This window comes from Phacochoerus africanus, chromosome 2, assembly GCF_016906955.1.
Source record: "Phacochoerus africanus isolate WHEZ1 chromosome 2, ROS_Pafr_v1, whole genome shotgun sequence".
Taxonomy (NCBI): Eukaryota; Metazoa; Chordata; class Mammalia; order Artiodactyla; family Suidae; genus Phacochoerus; species Phacochoerus africanus.
In genome coordinates this window covers 123,181,721-123,204,706 of record NC_062545.1, presented here as the reverse complement: position 1 = coordinate 123,204,706, position 22,986 = coordinate 123,181,721, and the positions used below count along the sequence as shown (strand labels likewise).

Here is a 22,986-nt window from a genome sequence, read left to right as displayed (position 1 = left end):
TATATAGGAAAGAGAAACAGTGACACCTAAGGAAATAATCAGTAAAACCTTTTAGAACAAACAAGCTGGCTTTTATATATTAAAAAACCTATATGTTGAAAGAGACTTTAAAGACAAATCAAGCAACTACTATATATGGAAAAGATATATCTTATAAGATACATGTATCTGAGTCCTGATCTAAGCAAATTATAAAAAAATTATTTTCAAGAATCACATTATCTGATGATATTAAGTAACTTAATTTTTTAGGTGTGAAGACACCACAGTTTTTGTGTTTAGAAACATACTAAAACATTTAGAATTAAATATAAAGTCAAGTTCCATGATGCAAGACTGTATAGAAATTCCAAGGGAAAAACAAATAAGGAGAGAGCTAAATGTGCTTGAAAGTATGCTACTGAAAGGTGCTGTTTACAATGAGCTGGCACATGTAGTTTTTCTCAGTAACCACATCCTCTTCCGCCCAATTGTGATGCCCACTAAGGACCCCAGGAACAACCTCTACTTTAATGAATTTCCAGGGAGCCCAGAAGAAGGAAAACATATTCCAAAGAGGATCAGAACCTTACCGTAGGGTTTTTCCTAAGAAAAAGTTCACAGATGACCGAACAATGGAAACAGTCTGTCATACTTCCTTCAACACATTACTTATCAAGTACCTAATTCAATGCTACAAGCTCCAGCAAGGCACTAAGGGAAATACAAAAATAAGACAGCTCTTAGTTGGTAATACATACAATCTAGTTTTGAGAGATACACATAGTGATCAGTTTTATTGTAATAAATAATTACGGAGTATTTAACTAGGTGCTAAGTGTCATGGACCTGAGGATTTAAGTTCCTCAAATACATATGCTTTATGTGAAACTTAGCTTGGAAACAATCAAAACAGACATGGTAAATGAAGAGAATCACAAAAATACCTGCCCACAGATACACTCCTTCCTGCAAATAAGTGTTTGATTTGTCTTATAAGTGATATACAGCTACTTAGTGGGTGCTCCTGCCCTGTCTACTTAAATACATAAGATGGTGTCATTTTAATCTTCCTCAAGAGAAAGAAAGTTTAATACTGTAGAAAAACATTTAAAAATTCAATTAGCTTTAGGGAATACCTATCACAAAGCACACATATATAAGGTAGTGGGTGCTATGGGAGTGAAAAATCCCAAAGGTACTTTGCTCTGTGAATTGTTTAGTGTAGTAAAAAGACAGACGGTAACTATGAAAGCAAAACAGTTCACCTTAAAGGTGGAAAAATAGGGTAATTATACTTTTCTTTACATTTAAAATTGTTTTCATATGTTCTAAAACAATCAAAATGCATTACTTTTGGAGTTCCTGTCGTGGCGCAGTGGTTAATGAATCCGACTAAGAAACATGAGGTTGAGGGTTCGATCCCTAGCTTTGCTCAGTGGGTTGAGGATCCGGTGTTCCCATGAGCTGTGGTGTAGGTTGCAGACGCGGCTTGGATCTGGTGTTGCTGTGGCTCTGGCATAGGTCGGTGGCTAAGGCTCTGCTTAGACCCCTCGCCTAGGTATCTCCATATGCCATGGGAGCAGCCCTAGAAAAGGTAGAAAGACAAAAAAAAAAAAAGAAAGATTAAAAAAAAAACATTACTTTTAAAGTAGTAGTGGTTCACATATGCCAGACCAAGGGAGGCATATTAGAGAACACCTGCAGAAGATGTTTTATAAAGTAATTTGCTAAAGAGGCAGAGTTCTGTCCTCAGTAGGATGAGACTAAAAAGAAGTCAAAGAGATTAAAGCAAACCTGGTTTCAGAGTGCAGAGTAATAATGATGAATTTATGTAATCTAAAGAAAGACAACATTTCTTTGGAATGAGAAAAGTCATACTCAGGTTAAACTGTTTCTTTCTAGAATTAACCAAAAAGTTAATGGAGTAGATTTGTTTTAGAAAAGTGACCAGGAACTGGTATGGAAACCATTAATGATCACTATGCTTGCAAGTCAGTATAGCCTGGGGTTTAAAAGCATAGATAAAAAGTATGTTTGCCTAGGTTCAAATTCCAGTGCTGTTACTGAGTATAAAAATCCCAGGGAAGTTACTTTACCTAATGCCTTGATCTTCAAATCAGCATAACAGGATAATACTAACACCTACTTCACAAGATTGTTAGAAGGATTAAAGGATTATTAGAATGGATTAAAAGTATTGTTAGAAGGATTAAAGATATATGGAAAGTACTAAGTAAATGTTCAACTATTAATATTATCATGTGAAAATAATCAACAAAAAATTAAATACCAATAGACAATGCATAACCTTGTTTTCTAATATAATAAGAAACAGATCCAAAAATAAAGACACAACAAGAAATCAAGAACACTTTAAAAATTATATAGGACTGGAGATCAAAATGCCTACGTGTATGAATGGTTCATTTGAAAAAACTGGTATTCTGAAAAAAAGTTAACACTGAAAATAATAATTTTTCAGAATAAAGTCACTAAAACATCTGTAAACAAGAATAAATTTATTTAATTTCTTTTAAAGATTTAATGATATACAAAATGTATATAGTATAATATCTTTAATACACTTTTTCTCTCCCCCCATCAATATTAAACACTATTTGAAGAGCTTATCTCTTGTCTTGTCTGTATCTATGAGATACACTACTGAATACAAGTAAGATTTACACTGCTCCCTCTCAAATTAAAATGAAAATTAGTACCTAGGGAAAAACAAAAAGATAAAGAAAGAAAAAAAATCAAAGCATAAAACTTCAGAGAGATGAAAGCTTTTCTTTTTGTTGAGTATTCAACAATATCTGGGGCAGTTAAATTACATTTTATTGGCATAAAGTTGCATTGCAATCTCCCGACATCACATAATGATAATCCATTTCTTAAGTACCACAAATAGTATTCATGTTCGGATGTTCCTACACAATTTTTAATATATGGAAGAATTCATGTTTACATTCTGATTTGATATACTGGTCAGTAAAATCTTTTGAGAAGTATGTAACTTCCAAGTTGTCATTAGATAGGGAAAAAAGCACTTTAACTTTTCTCACAAGGTAACTTCTCTTGAACACTGAGTTTCTCCTTTGATATATTTACATTTATACCAGTCTACCATGGCTTTCTTCTACATAACAGTGACTTGATAAAACAAAGTTTAAAAAAAAAAAACAAAAACAACTAATACTTTTGCACAATTTGGGCTCTATTTAACAAAAACCTGGCTCTATCTTTTAAATAGGAGCCTAACCCTGATTCATAAAGTCCCCCTTGGAAAATGCTTTTCACCTTGGGCTTCCTATATCCCTGTAGATCTAGAATTGTAACAAGCCATCTCCTTTCCCACGGCCAAGAAGCATCTAGCTGGGGACCAGGGACATCACTGAACACACTAAAACACACTGAGGAAGACGTCTGACTGCCATTTAACCAAAAGACTGGGTGATTTCTTTATCTCACTAGCTGAATGGCAGTAAACCAGCTGCCAATAAAATATGCATGGACACCTAACTTTGGTTAATGGTATTGCACCACATGAAGTGAGGGTGTTACCCTCATCAGAACAAAGTCAAATGAAATCCTCTGTTAAAAAGAGCCCTTTAAAAAGTTATAAATATGAATTTTTCTTTACCTTTAAAATTTAACAGCTGCCAGCTGTATCCTATAGAGAGTTTCTGACTAGTTTAATCAGGTCAAAAGAATACTGACCTTTCAACTGTGCCAGATTCAGCATATTCAATTAGCACACACTTATATTACCAAACAATTCCCTCTTAAAGGAAAAGTGACACAGTAACATTTTTGTGAGGTGTAGGCAAAACCAATGATTCAGTAATATTATAACATCAGACGAACAGAATTAGTTGATTCTGATTCTTTGGTGGAATTTCCAGGCTGAAGAGTCAAATCAGAAGGCTCATCCTGAGGAAATATAACTTTATCAGGTGTATAGTCATTCCTCTTCAGATCTATATTCACCACCCCCAACAAAAAAAGAAAAAAAAATAGTCAGTACTGCATTGAAATTTTTTTAAAAAAAAATCAAGAACACTTTCTAACTCAGTTTTCCTCTAAATACGCCAGATCTATATTCTACAAAGTTGTTATATATTCAAAAGCACAAAATTTATACTGATAAAAATGAAATCATTCAACAAGTAATTATTACACTCTGAGTCAACTCATGTAGTTGTTCTGTTCATGAAGTCCCTGTTCTCATGGAGCTTATAATCTTGGTGAAAAAAAAAAATAGAAAAATGACAAATTTTAAATAGGAACAAATGCTTTGAAAGAGGAGTTCCTACTGTGGCTTGGTGGAAATGAACCCAACTAGTAGCCATGAGGATGCAGGTTCAATCCCTGGCCCCGCTCAGTGGGTTAAGGATCTGGAGTTGCTGTGAACTGTGGTGCAGGTCACAGATTCGGCTCAGGTCTGGTGTTTCTGTGACTGTGGCAGAGACCATCAATTTGACAAATGGCCTGGAAACTTCCATATGCTGCACCTGCGGCCCTGAAAAAAAAAAAATGCTTTGAAGAAAAAAACCAGTGTGATGAGGGTCATGTGGGAGATGGTATAAGGTGATTCTTCTAAGGCTCTTTTTCCTAAGACTCCCAAATCTCATAACATGATATTCAAAATATCCAGGACATATTCTAAAATTAGCAGAGATACCAAAGATCATCTCAAAGGTTCTCAGTGAGGAGTTCCTGCTGTTGTACAATGGATCAGTGGCATCTCTGCAGTGCCAACACACAGGTTCAATCCCCAGCCTGGCACAGTGAGTTAAGGATCTGGTATTTCCGCAGCTGTGGCATAAATTGCAACTGCAGCCTGGATCTTGGACCCTCGCCCAGGAACTCCATATGCTGCAGAGTGGCCAGAAAGAAAAAGATAAAAAAAAAAGATTCTCAAAGAAAAAGACAACCAAGAGATGTCAATTCCAAGATTACCTAGACATAGAATAATCAAATACTTTAAACTAGCTACTATAACCATACTCCATGACATAGGGCATAGAAACTTGAATGAAAAAACAAGTTTTTAGCAAAGAAATAATCAGTATAAAAAGAACCCAAAGCAAATTATAGTGCTGAAAAATATAATTGAAATAAAAAATTCAGGGAGTTCCCGTTGTGGCCTGGTGGTTAATGAATCCAACTAGGAACCATGAGGTTGCGGATTCGATCCCTGGCCTTGCTCAGTGGGTTAAGGATCTGGCGTTGCTGTGAGCTGTGGTGTAGATTGCAGACGTGGCTTGGATCCCGCGTTGCTGTGGCTCTGGTGTAGGCCTGCAGCTACAGCTCTGATTCGACCCCTAGCCTGGGAACCTTCATATGCCACAGGAGTGGCCCAAGAAAGAACAAAAAGACGAAAAAAAAAAAAAAAATTCAGTGCATGGGCTTAATAACAGATTGTAGAAATAAAGAATGAAGAGTCAGTGAATGTGTAAATCAACAGAAATAACCCAATACACGAACAAGAGAAAAATTAATTTCTAAGGAAGTAATCAGAGCCACAAATTCCCAGGTGACAATATCAAAAAGTTGAATATTCTTTTAATGAGAGCCCAAAAAGAGATAAAGAGACAGATGCAGAACAAATATCTGACAAACAGCTAAAAATTCCCCTAATTTGAAAAAAGTCAAACTTGCAAATTCAAGAAGCTTAGTAAAGCTGAAATAGGATAAACTTAAAGAAAGCTACTACTAGACATAACAGAATCAAACTGCTCAAAACCAAAAATAAAGAATAAATCTTGAAAGGAGTTAAATTATAATGACACATCGCATATAAGGGAAGAACAATCAAATGACTGTGGAGTTGTTATCTGAAATACCAGGCCAGAAGAGAGCAAAATATTTTTTAAGTGCTAAAAGAAGGGTCAACCTAAAACTCTAGATGCAGTGAAAATACCCTTTAGGAAGAAAAGCAACACACACACACATTCTTAAGTCAGGGAAATTAAGAACAACCACTAAAAATCTAAACATAAATATAAAACAGAATACCAAAACAGAGAGGGGGGGGGAAAAAAAACCCAGAAACATCAATCAGAAACCAATAAAACAGTAGATTAAAATCTAACCTTATCAATAATTAAATTAAGTAAAAAGGGTCTAAGACAACAATTAAAAGATGGAAATTTTTATTTAGATTTCAAAAAAGAAACAAATTAAACCTAGGAACTACCTATATGCTATCTATAAGAAAACTACTTTAAATATAATTAACATATATAGGTAAAAAGAATGATGAAATCACCAATCAAAAGCTATGTTACTATCAGACAAAGCAAACTTCAGAACAAGGATAATTGCCATGGCATTCTATAATGATAAAAATCAAATCACTAAGAAGTTAGAGCAACTGTAAATCTGCATGTACCTAAAAAAAAAAAACCCTCCAAAATACAGGCAAGAAAAAAATGACAAAATTGAAAGAAAAATAGACAAATCCTCAAAAATACTGAGATCTCTTTTGTAAGTAATAAGTACACACAAAATCATCAAGAATATAAAAAACCTGAACACTACCAAAAAACTTCCCTTCATTAACATTGGTAGATTACTCCATCCAACAAAAGAATATTCTCTTCAAGCATGTGTTCAACATTCACTAGAAACTATCTTTTCTTTCTTTTTTGCTTTGCTGGGTCATACTGCAGCATACGGAAGTTCTCAGGCTAGGGGTTGCATCGGAGCTGCAGCTGCTGCCCTATGCCACAGGTACAGCAACACCAGATCTGAGCCCTGTCTGCGATCTACACCACAGCTACGGCAATGCTGGATCTTTAACCCATTTAGTGAGGCCAGGAATCGAACCCATGTCGTCATGAATACTACAAGGGTCCGTAACCTGCTGAGCCACAACAGGAACTCCAGAGACTATCTTTTTAAAGTTAATTAAAAAAAAAAAATTTAAATTATACAAAAGTATGTTCTCTTACCATAATGGAATTAAACAAGAAATCAGTAACAGAAAAGTAGCAGGAAAACTTCAAATACCTGACAACTAAAAAAGACACCTGTAAGTAATCCATAGGTCAAAGAGGAAATTTCAAGGGAAGTAAGAAATATTTTTAAAAAACCCCCAAAATAAAACATACCAAAATGTATGGGGTGCAGTAACACGATTAGAAGAGGAAAATTTATAGCACTGTTTTATTAGGAAAAAGACCTCAAGGAGTTCCCATGATGGCTCAGGGGTTAACAAATCCGACTAGGAACCATGAGGTTGCGGGTTTGATCCCTGGCCTTGCTCAGTGGGTTAAGGATTTGGTGAGCTGTGGTATAGGTCACAGATGCGGCTCAGGTGTGGTGTTGCTATGTCTGTGTTGTAGGGTGGCAGCTATAGCTCCGATATGACCCCTATCCTGGGAACTTCCACATGCTGTGGTTGTGGCCCTAAAAAGACAAAAGAAAAAAAATATATATATATACACACACACACATACACATTATATACATATATAAAGTGGGGCTAATATCAATTCCATACAATCAATTCCCCAAAACAGAAGAGGTATAAAGACTTCCAATTTTTTTTTTGTCTTTTGTCTTTTCTAAGGCCGCTCCCATGGATCAAATCGGAGCTGTAGACACCAGTCTACGCAAGAGCCATGGCAACGCAGGATCCGAGCCACATCTGCAACCTACACCACAGCTCATGGCAACACTGGATCCTTAACCCACTGAGCAAGGCCAGGGATGGAACCTGCAACCTGATGGTTCCTAGTTGGATTCGTTAACCACTGCGCCACGACAGGAACTCCCCAACTATTTTTAAGGTCAGTATTATCCCGCCAACCAAGACAAAGATAGTACAAGAAAACAAAAAACAAACCCATAGACCAATATATCCTTTATGAACATAGATGTAAAAATCAACAAAATATCAAAAAATTGATCCAACAATACATAAAAAGATTATATATCATGACAAAGTAGAGTTTGTCTTAGGAATGCAAGACTGGTCCAACTTTTTTTTTTCTTTTTACGGCCACACTTGGGGCATATATAAGTTCCCAGGCTAGGGGCTGCAAGGTCTATGCCATAGCCACAGCAACATCAGACCCAAGCCACATCTGTGACCTATGCTGCAGCTTATGGCAATGCTGGATCCTTAACCCAATGCGCAAGGCCAGGGATCGAACCAGGATCCTCATGGACACTATAGTAGGTTCTTAATGTGCTGAGCCACTACAACTCCTGATTCAACATTTAAAAAAATCTATCAATGTAATACAATACTAATAGATTAAGGAAGAAAAACCAAATGATGATATAAACAGATGCAGAAAAAACATCTGACAAACTCAATGTCCATTTAGGATAAGCATCTTCAAGAAATGAGGAGTGAAAGATGTCTACTCTCATTATTCCTATTCAGTCTTGTATTGGAATTCTTTGCCAGTGCAAAGTCAAGAAAAAGAAATAAATGGGATATAGGCTGGAAAGGAATTAATAAAACTGTCTCTATTGTGTACACAGAAAATTCTAAGCAATTTACAAACAAAAAACAAACAAAACCTTTTAGAACCAAGTGAGTTTAGCAAGGACACTGGATACAAGGTCAATATACAAAAACAAAACCCAAATTTCTGTTAACAATGAACAATTTAAAAAATTGCGAAAACAGTATCATTAGCATGCTTACCATGTGTCTGGTACTGTTTTAAGTACTTCACAAATATCAACTCTTTCAATCCTCCATTCAAAAAACAACAAACCTCTAAAATGCAGGTACTCACTGAGGCCTTACAATCTAGCTCCCAGGTCCAAGCTCTTAACTACTACATTATTGATCATAATGAAATGGATTTTAAAAATATAGCTCAGGGGTAAATGCCAGGAACCTGTAATTTTGAAAAAGTTCAACAGGGGATTCTGATGCATACCAAAGAGTAATAAGAATCACTGATTTATAATATAATCTATAATTCAATAATAACATGTAATTCTTCAAATATAAAATTACTATCATGAGAGACTGTATCTACAGTTCCTGTTCCTATTCCATGGAATACTTTCCCCAACTTTTCAGGCTAACTTGAAAATCTATTTATCTTTCCGTTTTAGGTAAATCTGCTAATTCCTGGCATCCAACAGATATATATTAAATGAATGAATTTTGTGTTTTTATAAGTAATGAAAGAAAGCATAGATCCATTTATAACCAAAAATATGTATTTGTGCCTCTGGCTTTATGAAGTTCTGTAGTAATCAATTTTGCCATCAATTTATATATTATACCGATTAAGAAAATGCTTACCTGGAAGTTTAAGCTTTCTACAGCAAGAATTACAATGATGTTTTGCTCTGAAGTTTTTTATTGCATCTTCTCCTAGATTTGCTGGGCCAAAAACCATATCACAGGATCTGTGGAATGGGTAGTTCCAAAAAAAGTTAAGGCAAACAGAAATGTAGAAGTAAAAATTATAAAAGCATGTCTTAATGAAATTACTAAAACTTACCTCTTTTCTTCTGCCTTTATCACAGAAGGATCAGTCAAATTTTCACCCACGCCTTTATATGCATATATAAAAAAGATAATTTATATTATATAATGTCAGAAATATTGACATAAAATAAAGTCATGAGAGTCTATAGAATCACCAACCATTACAAAATGTTAAATTACTCAAGAGTATAGTTTTTCTCTTGATATTTTATAGCTTGACTTTTGCTCACAACTGCACCAGGAACAGTTCCTAAGACATGAACAACAGTTGAATGTCAAAGTAGGTAGGCATGTAACCTCCTGATGACAACAATTTCTGAACAACACAGTCAAGGCTGCAAGCAAATTATCCCCTTATTCACAATCTGCCCTTATTTCACCTTAGTTGGCAAAGAACAATTAGGTACATGCGGCATAACCTAGAGACCATTTAAAAAGTGTTTCGAATTTTTTAAAATTACAGAGTAACATATGAATACATCTTCTTGCAAAAGATTCAGATTACATATATAGAATAAGATTGTGAACCTCTTCCTTCACCTCCAGTCCTCTCCAGAGGTATTTAAAGTATGGTTTTTTTAAAAAAATCTTTTTACTGCCACACCTACAGCATGTGGAATTTCTTGGACTAGGGGTTAAATCAGAGCTATAGCTGCAGCCCTATGTAATAGCTACGGCAACACCAGATCTGAGCCGTATCTGCTATCTACACAACCTGCAGTAATACTGGATCTGTAACCCACTGAACAAGGCCAGGGATCAAACCCACATCCCCAGAGAGACAATGTGGGTCCTTAACTGACTGAGCCATGACGGCAACTCTTAAAGTGTGGTTCAATCTTTTAGTTTCTCTCATTTATTCTCTCATATAAAGAATAAACTACTGATACTTGAATAATTATAAAATATTCAACCCATTAGAATTAAATCTAACAAAATGGTTAGAATTCCACAATAGAAAAAACTAGAATTAAAACTAGAACTAAGTCTCTATTCAGATTAGCAAAGATTAAGAATAATCAGAAGTTCCCACTGCAGTGCAATGGAAACAACTCCGACTAGGAACCATGAGGTTGCAGGTTTGAACCCTGGCCTCACTCAGTGGGTTAAGGATCTGGCATTGCCATGAGTTGTAGTGTAGGTTGCAGATGTGGCTCGGATCTGGCAATGCTGTGGCTGGCAGCTGTAGCTCCAATTCAACCTCTGGCCTGGAAACCTGCATATGCTTCATGTTCAGCCCTAGGAAAGCAAAGAAAAAGAATATTCAGTTACTCAGTATTGGAGAGATGGTGAAGAAATGAGCATTCACCACAGTGCTGAGTAGGAATTCCTACCGTCTTTTAGAAAAATAACCTAGTGGAGTTCCTGTCATGGCTCAGTGGTTAATGAACCTGACTAGGCACCATGAGGTTGTGGGTTCGATCCCTGGCCCCCTGGCTGTGCTCAGTGGGTTAAGGATCCGGCGTTGCCGTAAGCTGTGGTATAGGTTGCAGATGAGGCTTAGATCTGGCGTTGCTGTGGCTCTGGCATAGGCCATTGGCTATAGCTCCAATTAGAACGCTAGCCTGGGAATCTCTACATGCCACCAGTTCGGCCCTAAAAAAGAAAGACAAAAAGAAAATGAAAAAAAAAAACAACCTGGCATTCACTGCTAAAATTGCACTCATCTCTAAAAACTAAAAATGGGGTGACTGTTTTACAACAGAGTATGAGAATGATGCCATACCTCCATACTATAGCTATTAAAAGGAATGATTCAGATTTACCAATAATGACTGAAAAGATGCCCATGATGTAATGTAGGGTAGGGAAAAAAAAAAAAGTGAAACATACACACACATAGCGTGATTACAGTTGCGAGAAAATCACAACACAAAATGATCAGAAATAAGGGGGGAAAATTGTGTATTGTCTTCACAAAGGTAGAGAAATAGTCAAGATGGGAACATTTGTTCTTTATGTATTTCTATATTATTTAACTTGTTTGCAGTAATTTCCTAAAATATCTCTATGAAAAAATGGTTCCATGAACATACTAATTTTGTAGAGAACATCACAATTACCCTGCTTATTAAAAATAACTGCCATCTTTTAATTAACAGTTCAGACAAAATCCATTTGGCTTCACTGCCAATGCATGCTTTAAGATGGATTGGCCCACCTAACAATACATGTTGAGAATCAATACCAACTGTTTGCTTTTCAGTAAATCATTTATATTTGTGAGCATCTATATAATGAAAGACATCAAGTGATACACATTCTAAATAATTGTTCTTATGTGATTTGAAATCTTGTCCATGTTGACATTTGAAATTAAAGCTGATCTTTAAAAAAAATAATATGGAACCTATAAGTGAAAGTACCATCCAGGCAGAGCTGGCAACTTGCTCTCTTTTCCTTTGACCCAGCTGTGAAGCTACATAGATATTACTCTAGGCAAATGTGCTCTCTTCTAGCCACAATTTTTTCTTTTTTACATGTATTAAAGAGTCTACAAAAATGGCTATGATCAGTTTTTTACCTCCCTGTACACATGCTGCTCTACCTCCCAAGTGCTAAAAAAAATCTATTCCCTACCTCTCGAATCTGAGCTGTCCTTACTACTATCCTTAACCAGTAAAATGTGGCAGAAGCGATGTGGGCTCATTCTGGGCCTGACCTAAGAGTTTCTGCTTTCTCTTTGGAGGAAGCCAGTTGTCATGTAAGAAGTATAATTACCTGAAACTACCATGCTACAAGCAAGTCCAAGCTCGCCAGCCATGTGGAGAAATCACTTGGTGGAAAACTGATGCATTCAGCTGTCCGTGAACAGAGTTCTAAGACATTTGGCTCCAGTCAAGCTGCCCAAATTAGTTTCCAGCCATTTAAACCCTCTAAGTGGACAGCAAAGATGAGCCATCCCCAAATTCTCGAACCAAAGAAGTGTAAGCAAATAAAACGGTTGTTTTAATTCCTAAATATTTAGGCAGTTTAGTTCACAGTAATAGATTACACAAACATCAGGAGACAGAGATAGAGATACCTATTATTATTTTAAAGAAATGGCCTTTATACCTTTAAAAAACTCAGGCTATTCATCTACAAAGAGAATAGGGGATTTCACATTTCACATGTTTTTGCTCTTTAAAACATATGTATTACCTAAATAACAATTAAGGATAGCCAGATACCACTCTTCAGGGACCTAACAGCTATATACTATGGCCATTATCAACTTGCTTTTTATAACGGCTTCTACTGACTGAAGATTTTACCAATCTATAAAACAGCAGATTTCTGTGTATTGTTCAGAACACAAGAATAGGTGAGAATCTACTGCATAATTTCCTTTTACCAATATTTTGATAAATTTACCTTGTAAATCAAGTACCAGTAACTCTCCTCTTGTATATTCATAAGTCCAGTGGCTAAAGGCTAGCATGATCTCTTCCAGTGTATTAGTTGGAATAATCTCATCACCATTATTGTTGTTGTATTTCCTAAATTCTCCAGTCATACATTCTTCCACAGCAAACCACTGTCCTGCTGAGTGGCAATATAGCAGGAAAACTTCAAGGAACCTTATGAAAAACAGTGATAGATATATTACTAGTAGTTTTGTTAATACAATTTTAATTGATCTTTAAAATGTATAACTAATGATATATTCAGCATCAATAATGGAGGTCAAAAGAGAATGCAATCCACATTATAGTAAAAGATCTCAGAAATTTTTAAAGATTTACCTTGGAGAATATGGTATGGATTTGGGTTTCATTTGGTTGAAGGCAAATGTAAGCTTTTGTGCTGCTCTCTGTTGTTGAATTTCCTACAGAATAGAAAAAAAGAAACCCCTGTTCAACATATAGTTAAAATTTTATCTTTAGAAGTGAAAACATGAAACTCAAATGCATATAGGTCACTGTATGCATTCACTAGCACTTACTCTGAGACAGAGATGCAGAACTGTATCTTCTTTATAAATACTTGACCATGTGTTAACCACCTCAGGAAGAAAAGATTTGATGATATAAAGATGTCCTGATTTGAGGATATCATGCTCTGACCAAGTACACTGTACTTTGACAGCTCTTCGTAAACCTCCTCCCATCTCCTCTTTACTTAAAAACTCTATTTTGGCACAAAGGCCTAGCTGTGACCAAGAAGACATGCTGTTATTCAGTATGTTGGGAGAACTCTCCTCCAAGCGATACACTGTGACAGGCTCACCTGCAATATGAATGGATACATTTTAAGGTCAAAGTATGACTCTAAAAATCAGAAGGTAGAAATTGGGAGGTATCTTTGGTTAAGATTAAGTAAGGAATAAAAGATGTTTTATAAAAGGAAGTGTGGAGTTCCTGATGTGGCTCAGCAGTAAGGCATCCAACTAGTATCCACGACGATGTGGGTTCAATCCCTGGCCTTGTTCAGTGGGTTAAGGATCTAGCGTTGCCATGATCTGTGGCGTAGGTCACAGATGTAGCTTGGAGCTGGCATTGCTGTAGCTGTGGTGCAGGCTGGCAGCTGCAGCTCCAATTCGACTCCTAGCCTGAGAACTTCTACAGGCCACAGGTAAAGTTTTAGGGCAAGAAATACACAGAAATCAACAGTCTAGTAATATCTCTAATTTCACATATATTTAGTAATGATAAGCATTTTTGAAATCATAAATATTTTCAAGAAAAATTTTTGAAAGCAACTGGGCTTCTAAACATTTTTGTTAAACTTTTAAGACACAGGTCAGATCTGTTCCACAAATCCTGTGCTATCAATTTATCAACACCTCTTTTAGTAAACTATGGATCAAGATCTTTTCTGAATTAAAACACACCACTGCTTCTGATGCTTCCTTCTATTTAAACATATCTGATTCTTATAAGTAATTGAGTTGATTAAAATTTATATGAAACTAACATTTCTTTTTTTTCTTTTTTTTTTGTCTTTTTGCTATTTCTTTGGGCCGCTTCCGCCGCATATGGAGGTTCCCAGGCCAAGGGTCGAATCGGAGCTGTAGCCACCAGCCTACGCCAGAGCCACAGCAACGCAGGATCCGAGCTGTGTCTGCAACCTATACCAGAGCTCACAGCAACGCCGGATCCTTAACCCACTGAGCAAGGGCAGGGACCGAACCTGCAACCTCATGGTTCCTAGTCGGATTCGTTAACCACTGCGCCACGACGGGAACTCCTGAAACTAACATTTCTTAATGTGATCCTTCCTCTGTCACCACCCATGTTCTACATTACAGTTAAAACCTACATATGAATTCCCTTTTATTTCTTTACTTTTTTGGATTTACCTCTTGGAGGCACAGGTGTAAATGGAATGCTCTGGGATAACCTCATCAAGTTATTTCTTTCCACAGCTGCATAAAAATGAGAGAGAAAAAATGAAATCCCTAAAAACCCAACATATTACTAAATTCTGATTTTAATATTACAAACCTGAGTAATAGTAATTTGTATCCATAACAGGCTTAAATGGAGAAGCAAGACCTAAAACAGCAAACAAATGAGACCCTATTAAAAATACCAATGCAATATAAATTTTTTGTCAGGCATTCTCATTTAATCATCCTAAGTTTTCTTCATTTATGTTCTCTTCACAAAAACAGAACAAGTAATAAATTAGCTCATCATGTGCTTTACTACCCTATTTCATTATGCCCAATTAGTGTTAACTGTGCAGACACCTGGAAAGGCAAAAGCACATGATGGCTCACACTCTCCAGCATAAACTGCATTCTTCCCTTATCCTCTACTCAAAAAGAAAAGGGTTGGACCTTTGGGATCTGAGGCTGTAGCCATGTTTTAGTAGGCTGACCATAAGAAGATGTGAAACATAACAAAAAACCTCTCCTCTATTTCTAAATATATTTGAGGACTTAATTTTTTTAATTTTATTTTTTAATTGAAGTACAGTTGATTTATAATGTGTTACTTTCTGTGAGGACTTCATTTTTTAACTGTAGTGAGAAACACGGATAATAAATTGAACTTGCTATGTGTTAAGTTTCTAGAATATAAATAAAAAATCTATCAGAGTTCTCTTGTGGTGCAGTTGGTTAGGATTCGGTATTGTCACTGCAGTGGTGTGGGTCACTGCTGCTGGTGTGGGTTTGATCCCTAGCCAGGGGCTTCCATATGCCGCAGATGCGACAAAAAACAAAAAACAAAAAACAAAACAAAAAAAAGAGCCTATCTTCTTGCACAAGTAGTTAATAGTTAACACTGTGTGGTAAATATAAAATGCATATGTATATCACAAACGCATAGTACAGGACTGGAGAAGAGGAGTATAAATATCTCCTGGTTGAAGGGAGACTGAAGGCTGTCTCAGAGGAAGAGAAGGTAGAAAAGACAAGTAGTACTGTGGTCAGGTAACATTTCCAAAGGCATGGAACTGTTAAAGTAAGTGCCTGCTATATTTGAGAAACTGAAAGTTGTTTGATATGAAGAGAACAGTGGTTTTTCAACACTAGCTATCAGAATCACCCAAGGGGCTTTTTCAACGTTACCTACCTGATCTCACTCCAAAATATTCTAACTCTGTAGGTATGTGTCATCACACAAGAGATTCTTAGAACTATATTCGGATATGCAGTGAAGACTATAAATTAATGAGAATGAGTATAGACATGAGGAGATAAAGCTATAGAAACAGGGAGTACCAAATTGTTGAGTCAAATATGCCATGTTAAGAAAGGACACTGGATTTTATCTAATGACAGTGGAAAAACAGCAGTGACAAGACCAGATCTTTGAAAAGAATCATTTTGGTGGCAGAACAGAAAATAGACTGGAAGGGAGCCCAGATTAGCATAACCAACCTCAAAATCCTAAACTACTAAATGTGAACATATGCATACCCTACCACCAGCAATTCCACTCCTAGGCACACACCCAACAGGAAATAAAGGCAAATGTTTACCAAACAACATTAACATGAATGCTCATAGCAGCACTACTGATACTAGTCATATACTGGAAGCTACTGAAATACCCATTAAATAGTAGAATAGATAAATTCATTTAATATATTCATACAGGAAAATACTGCAAGTAATAAGAATGAACGGACCAACACGACACACAGCAATATTTATGAATCTCATAAATATATGTTAGGAGAAAGGAAAGAAGCACAAAATGGTACATATTTATGACCCTATTAATATATTCCATATATAAGTATATATATATATATATATATATACAATACACACAATAATACATACATAAAATATAGATATGGACACATATACACACAGGCAAAACTAATATATGTTACTTAAGGGACAGAGATTATAAGGAGGACACAGGAGATAAGATACTGGCAACTTGTGTTGTGATCTGGGTGCTGATTACATGGGAATGCACAGTGAGAATTCATTGGAGTGAAGGCATATCTATAGTTTTCTCTATGCATATTATATGCATCAACAAAAGGTTTTAAGAATAATGACAGTCTAAAATGAAAGCAGCAGCACTACATATAATGGAGGATGGACTGTAGTGACATTTAAGAGATAAATATAATAGGACTGTGTGTGTCTGAGGTCAAGGGGATCAAGAATACTTCCCTCTCAGGTTTCACCTGGCTGACTGAAAGAGTTATCATTCACTATAACAGGGAATATAAGGGAAGGAGCAGCCTGGATAGCAAGGATGAAGGGGAGTGGGGAGACTGTAAAAGAATCATCATTCACATGGTGAGTTCTTATATCTGTGAAACGATATAAGAACGAAGAGAAACGAGCTGAGGGAATAATTTTCTACTGCTTTAGCTTTTTCAAATATAAACTCTACAATTTCTTACCAGACAATGTGGTATTTGCTAAAATATACATTTACGATCCTCAATTTTTCACATTAACTCCATCACATAAACTCACCATTTAATGTTCCTTCTTCAGATGGCCTAAAGAAACATCAAAACATATAAGCTGTGTTATGATTTTAGTTTTGGCTACCACAAGATTTTTTATTTTATGAAGTAATTATTATTTAAAATAACATTATAACAAATTAACTATTGGTTTGAGTATATGCCATTTCCTTAAGTCAATGTCAAATTCCTACACATATATGTATATACTCATTGGCGTACACTTTATCAAAAATTTGTACCTCCTACTTATGCTTACATAAACATTATTAATAGTTTGGTCTCAAACTGAAGATGCAGTTTCACTCAAACTGAGAGTGAAATATTCTTTTATTTGTGGAGATTCATTCCAGTACTGTAACAATGCCTTGAAATAGCTCTGCAGGATTCTAAAAATACTTCAACGTAACTGATGGGCAAAGAACTAAGAGAATAGCAAATAGATATCATTTTGCAAAGCTCAAGTGCTAATGTCAAAAAAAAAGTTTTCTAATGTTGAATACATGTATTTATAACAACATATATTGGTACTCAGTGGAGGTTCTATAACTCCCATAGATTCCAGTACAAGTTAGAGAGACAAGTGAAGTGGGAAGGAAAACGGGATGAGAATCAATAAAAATGGGGAGTTCCCATCATAGCTCAGCAGAAACAAATTTGACTAGCATCCATGAGGACGCAGGTTCAATCCCTGGCCTCACTCAGTGGGTTAAGGATCCGGCGTTGCTGTGAGCTGTGGTGTGGGTCACAGACGGCTCAGATCTGGTGTTGCTGAAGCTGTGGTGTAGGCCGGCAGCTACAGCTCTGATTTGACCCCTAGCTTGGGAAACTCCGTATGTCACCTGTGTGGCTGTTTAAAAAAAAAAACACAAGAAAAATGGATTCGAAGCTTAGCTCTTCTTGCTCAGGATAAAAGGACTAGATCCAGAAAGGACCTCTGGAATATAAGATCTTAGTAATCTATTTTTTTTTTAATTTTAATTTTTTTTTTTTGGTCTTTTTGCTATTTCTTTGGGCCGCTTCCACGGCATATGGAGGTTCTCAGGCTAGGAGTCTAATCGGAGACGTAGCCGCTGGCCTACGCCAGAGCCACAGCAACGCGGGATCCGAGCCGCGTCTGCAACCTACACCACAGCTCACGGCAACGCCGGATCCTTAACCCACTGAGCAAGGGCAGGGACCGAACCCGCAACCGCATGGTTCCTAGTCAGATTCGTTAACCACTGCGCCATGATGGGAACTCCTGGTAATCTATTTCTAGCTCTTATATTCTGACTCTGATGTTTCTTCTTGCTTTTCACCTTAATAACATAAGTATTTTCTTACAGGAAATATTTTGAACCTAGCAATATTTGAACCTAGCCTCTTGTCTACTGTTGGTTAACCACTCTTTCCTTAGCACCCAAAGACCACTGACCAACTCCACCTTTCTGGGTACATCTATGGGTCAGCATTCTGTAACTCAATATTCTCTTGTTGGCTGAATTAACATCAACTTGAAGTACCTACCTTGTATTTATATCCTATGGTTCTGGTTATAAAAGACATTATTCTATGAAGAGGTCTGATTATAAACAGGTCTTCAAGTGCCATTCAGGGCCAGAATATCCCCAAAATGTTAACAACTGCATACCCTTATAGCACCTGGTTTCTTTTCTTCTCTACATATTCACATATATTTCTGATACAGAGAGGGGAAATAGGGAAAATACTGTGTAATATACAATAAATTTCCTTTAAACTGGCTTCCTTTTCCAAGTAGTCCATATTGGGGAGTAACTCCACCATACTTCCAATATCAAATGGGTGTCAAAACGAGATTATTTTTTTCCAATGTCCTTTGGAGTCCTAAAATACTAATTTCCAGGCCAGAAACAGAGATTATCTTTGATTTTTCTTTATACTTACGTTAATCAATACTGAAAATTCTTACTTTCTTAGGGTGACTACTTGTCAGACTGTCTTTTATTTCTACTTTTGGTTCTGGATTACAATGGCTTTCTCGTGGGATCTCCCTCCATGTAGGTTTTCTTATGTACACTGTATATTACTGCTCTAATTACCAAAGTGTCTTCCAAAAGCAGAAACAAGAGTTGTTGATAAGAACGACAGGGAGAGAGGAGTTCCTGTCGTGGCTCAGCAGAAACACATCTGACTAGTATCAATGAGGATGCAGGTTTGATCCCTGGCCTCGCTCAGTGGGTTAAGGAACCAGCGCTGCCATGAGCCGTGGTGTAGGTTGCAGATGTGGACTGGATCTGGCGTTGCTGTGGCTGTGGCTGTGGCTAGCAGCTACAGCTCTGATTTAACCCCTAGCCTGGGAACTTCCATATGCCGTGGGTGCAGCCCAAAAAAGAAAAAGAAAAAAAAAAAAAAAGATTGCTGGACAGAGAGAAAGTATGAAATCAGGTCTTTGAACAAATTTTTCAAAAGCAAGGTGGAAATAGGACTAAATAATAAAATCACAATCGTATCATTATACGGAAAATTTTAGTAGGAATTATAATTATAGTATTATTATATAGTATCATTAATTTAAATATATACAGTAACTCATAATAAATGATTCCCCAATCTCTTCTATGGAAAGAGAGGAGATGCCAAAGTAAATAATTATCAACACTTTCAAGGAGTGTTAAAGTGAAGATGCAAAGAGCAGAAAAAAGACCACATTCAATAACTATGATACTTTTCAAAGTAATGAGAAAGGGCTTACTTACATTTCTCTGTTTGATGGTCTATCTTGTAACCAATCCTTTCATCAGAAACAAACACAAACAGAAAGTTAAAGAAACAAGTCTCTGGATAAAGCATAATTGTTTATTGTTTTATAGCCTACCCATGCTTTATGAAGAGCTAAAAATATGAATTTTTATACAAATGAATAAAATAAAAAATGGGTATTAAAGTTACCATAAGGTTAATCCACAAGGTAGAGTGATAAATTTCATGAGTGTTATTTACTATGACATAATTATAATTGTCTCTTGTCAATCTTCTTTTCCTAAGATACACATTTGTTTATATGACTCTAAAAAAAAATGCGCCTGTTCTCAAAAGAAAAACACACTAAAGTATAAAGAGAAAAATTAAAACCATGTAAACTGTGAACACAGAAATCACTAATAACAGGCATATTTCACTGAAGCCTTTTGATGTGTATGTATGCGGTGGTTTTTATTCCAAAGTTTTATAAATATATCTCCAGGTGTGGATTTATTTTTACCTCTCCAGTTTGGGGCTTATACTTCCTGAATTTGAATTTCATATATTTCATCAATTTGGAAAATTCTAAGTCATTTTAATCTCTTCAAATTCTGTCTACTCTCTCAGAGCCAATTTAGAGACATTTTCCCTATCTCTTTACATTTAACACATTTTCAATCTAATTATAATTTTATGCTTTGTCCTGGTCCAATTTAGTAAAACTTTCCATTCAACTGTGCCCAATCTGTTATTTTTAACCCCCACTGAGTTTTTTCTTTAATTTTCCAGTATTTTTGTGTACTCTCTTTTCTTTAATATTTGTAATACTTTTATGGTTTTAATAAGATATTTTACAATCTATAACAAATAATTCTACTATTTCAAGTTCCTGGGGATCTAATACTGTTTGTGTAAGTTGGCTCCTGCTAGTTTTATAATTTGGCATTGTGAGGTCATCTTCAATGGAACTTTATTTGTGGCAAAGCTGTGTAAGCTTAGGTTTAGGACGAGTCCTTCCAGAAAGGAGAAATTGTTACTCTGTGTTCACTAACCCCTCATCTCCACTGAAAATCTTTTAATAACATGATTTTTATTAATACAATCTATTTCCTTACATCACAACGTAAATTAATACATTTTTCTGTTTTTCTCTTCAGGTTTCTAAAATGTTTTAGTAAGACTGGGCATGGGATCTACTTAAAAGATCTTGCTTCCTCTCTGCATCAGATGGTGGCAATGAGTGAAGCAACAGCAGCAGTTAGGTCAAAGCCTTCTAACAAGATAAGATTAAAAAGACTGGTATACATACAAACACACTGACTAGAATATCCAAGGGGCTCTCCTCTCAGTTTATCATGGAGATAAATCCAAATCCCACCTGCACATTGAAACCCTTGGAGTGCTCAGCTCCATGTAAAACCTGGGATTCCTCCCCTGCCTGTTTGTTCTGGCTGCTTCCTGGGATCTTCTCCACCACCTTTGCTTGCCCTATCTGGGCTGATGAAACCTGCTTGAATGACTCTGTCCTCTAAAGAACCCCCAGAGCCTCAAGGTCACGCACCTTGCAAGGGAGAGGGTGTGAATACATGTGTAGTGTTCAGTCAAGGGGGACAGGGCCAAGTTAATATGTTCTTGATTATCTAGGATCATAATTATGAGCAACAATATCTACAACACTATAAAAGCGCCATTTTTTTTTTTTTTTTTTTGCTATTTGGCTTGGTTGACAGAGTGCTTTTAAAGAGTGTTTGTAGGAGTTCCCTTATGGCGCAGTAGATTAAGGGTCCAGTGTTGTCACTGCAGTGGCTTGGGTGATTACTGAGGTGCAGGTTTGATCCCTGGCTTGGGAACTTCCAAAAGCTGTGGGTATGGCCAAAAAAAGTGTTTGTAAAATCAAATATTCCCTCAATTGGCTGGAAATGATTTTAGTTTCAACTCAAAACATTCTTGCCTTTCTTTCTTTTGTACACATTTTTCTTCAAAAATGTCTGACTCTTCACTATAGGAAGAAACTCTTTCCTATAACTGCTATCATGTACAGAGATAGTTTTTTTATGGTTAAACATTTTTTGAAAGATAGATATCTCAAATATCACCATCTCCTAGCTCTTCTCTAATAAATACGTATTTTAAAGTATGTGTATGTTTCACTGAAATGTACAAACCGGTAGTAAAGCTGCTTTGGAATCTACTTCATGAGTTTCTTCTGTAGATAGCCTTCTACTGCTACTTTCCACTAAAAGAAAATTATAAAAAAAAAGTTATAAAATAAAAATTTTTCTAATACAAACTAGCCTAACACAAAGTGTTTCAAGGCATAATGTAACTTTCCTAAGATAACTTATCCTTTCCCTAACACTGCCGAACATGAGTTATATAAGGCCTGTGGGTCTCTTAACAGGGTATCAAAATTATTCAATTTACTTCTGTGAAAAGGCAGTATGAGGAGTTCCCCAGTGGCTCAAAAGATTAAGGATCCGGTGTTGTCACTGCTGTGGGATAGGTCTGATCCCTAGCTCCAGAACTGCCGCATGCTGTGGCAAAATAAAATATATCTTTAAAGGCAATATGAAACAAAATATATATCTTCAAGTTTTTTGTTTTTTAAACTTTAAACTTGGAGATCTTACCATGTCAGTACACGGAATTTTTCCATTCTACTCTGATGTTACACTGAAGTGCACAAAATGGATATACAATAATTTCCTTAACACTTATACTGATGGACATTTGGTTTGATTTCAATCTCTTGCTATAACAAACAATGTTACAATGAATAATCTTATGCGTACATCATTTTACAGCAGGAATTAGAATAGATCATCGTTCCCCCCAATTTAAGACCACTGCTACTGTCACACTTTATTTATGCTAAAGCCTTGGTTGGAATTAAGCCTATTTTCCACCCAAAAGTGAGGATGTTAAATTTTAAATTAACTTAGAATTTATAACTT

At 36.1% G+C, this 22,986-nt stretch overlaps 1 protein-coding gene across 4 annotated transcripts in view; it reads right to left on the bottom strand.

Annotated features, from left to right (window-relative positions):
• Nucleotides 1–2,484: 2,484 nt before the first annotated feature.
• TRPM7 (transient receptor potential cation channel subfamily M member 7) overlaps nt 2,485–22,986 on the bottom strand; it is a 103,854-nt gene continuing 83,352 nt past the window's right edge. For 2 of the 4 annotated variants that reach the window (XM_047766365.1, XM_047766363.1), the window contains exons 30-40: nt 22,198–22,268; nt 20,047–20,081; nt 17,334–17,359; nt 14,884–14,934; nt 14,739–14,804; nt 13,383–13,666; nt 13,183–13,265; nt 12,812–13,017; nt 9,468–9,519; nt 9,266–9,372; nt 2,485–3,962 (exon numbers count right to left, since the gene is read on the bottom strand). In XM_047766365.1, the coding sequence (XP_047622321.1) occupies nt 3,832–3,962; nt 9,266–9,372; nt 9,468–9,519; nt 12,812–13,017; nt 13,183–13,265; nt 13,383–13,666; nt 14,739–14,804; nt 14,884–14,934; nt 17,334–17,359; nt 20,047–20,081; nt 22,198–22,268 (1,112 nt within the window). In that variant the 3' untranslated portion in view covers nt 2,485–3,831. Of the gene's footprint in view, nt 3,963–6,764; nt 7,007–9,265; nt 9,373–9,467; nt 9,520–12,811; nt 13,018–13,180; nt 13,266–13,382; nt 13,667–14,738; nt 14,805–14,883; nt 14,935–17,333; nt 17,360–20,046; nt 20,082–22,197; nt 22,269–22,986 lie in introns of those variants that run through there. The other 2 variants (XM_047766364.1, XR_007133090.1) reach the window with 2 other exon arrangements.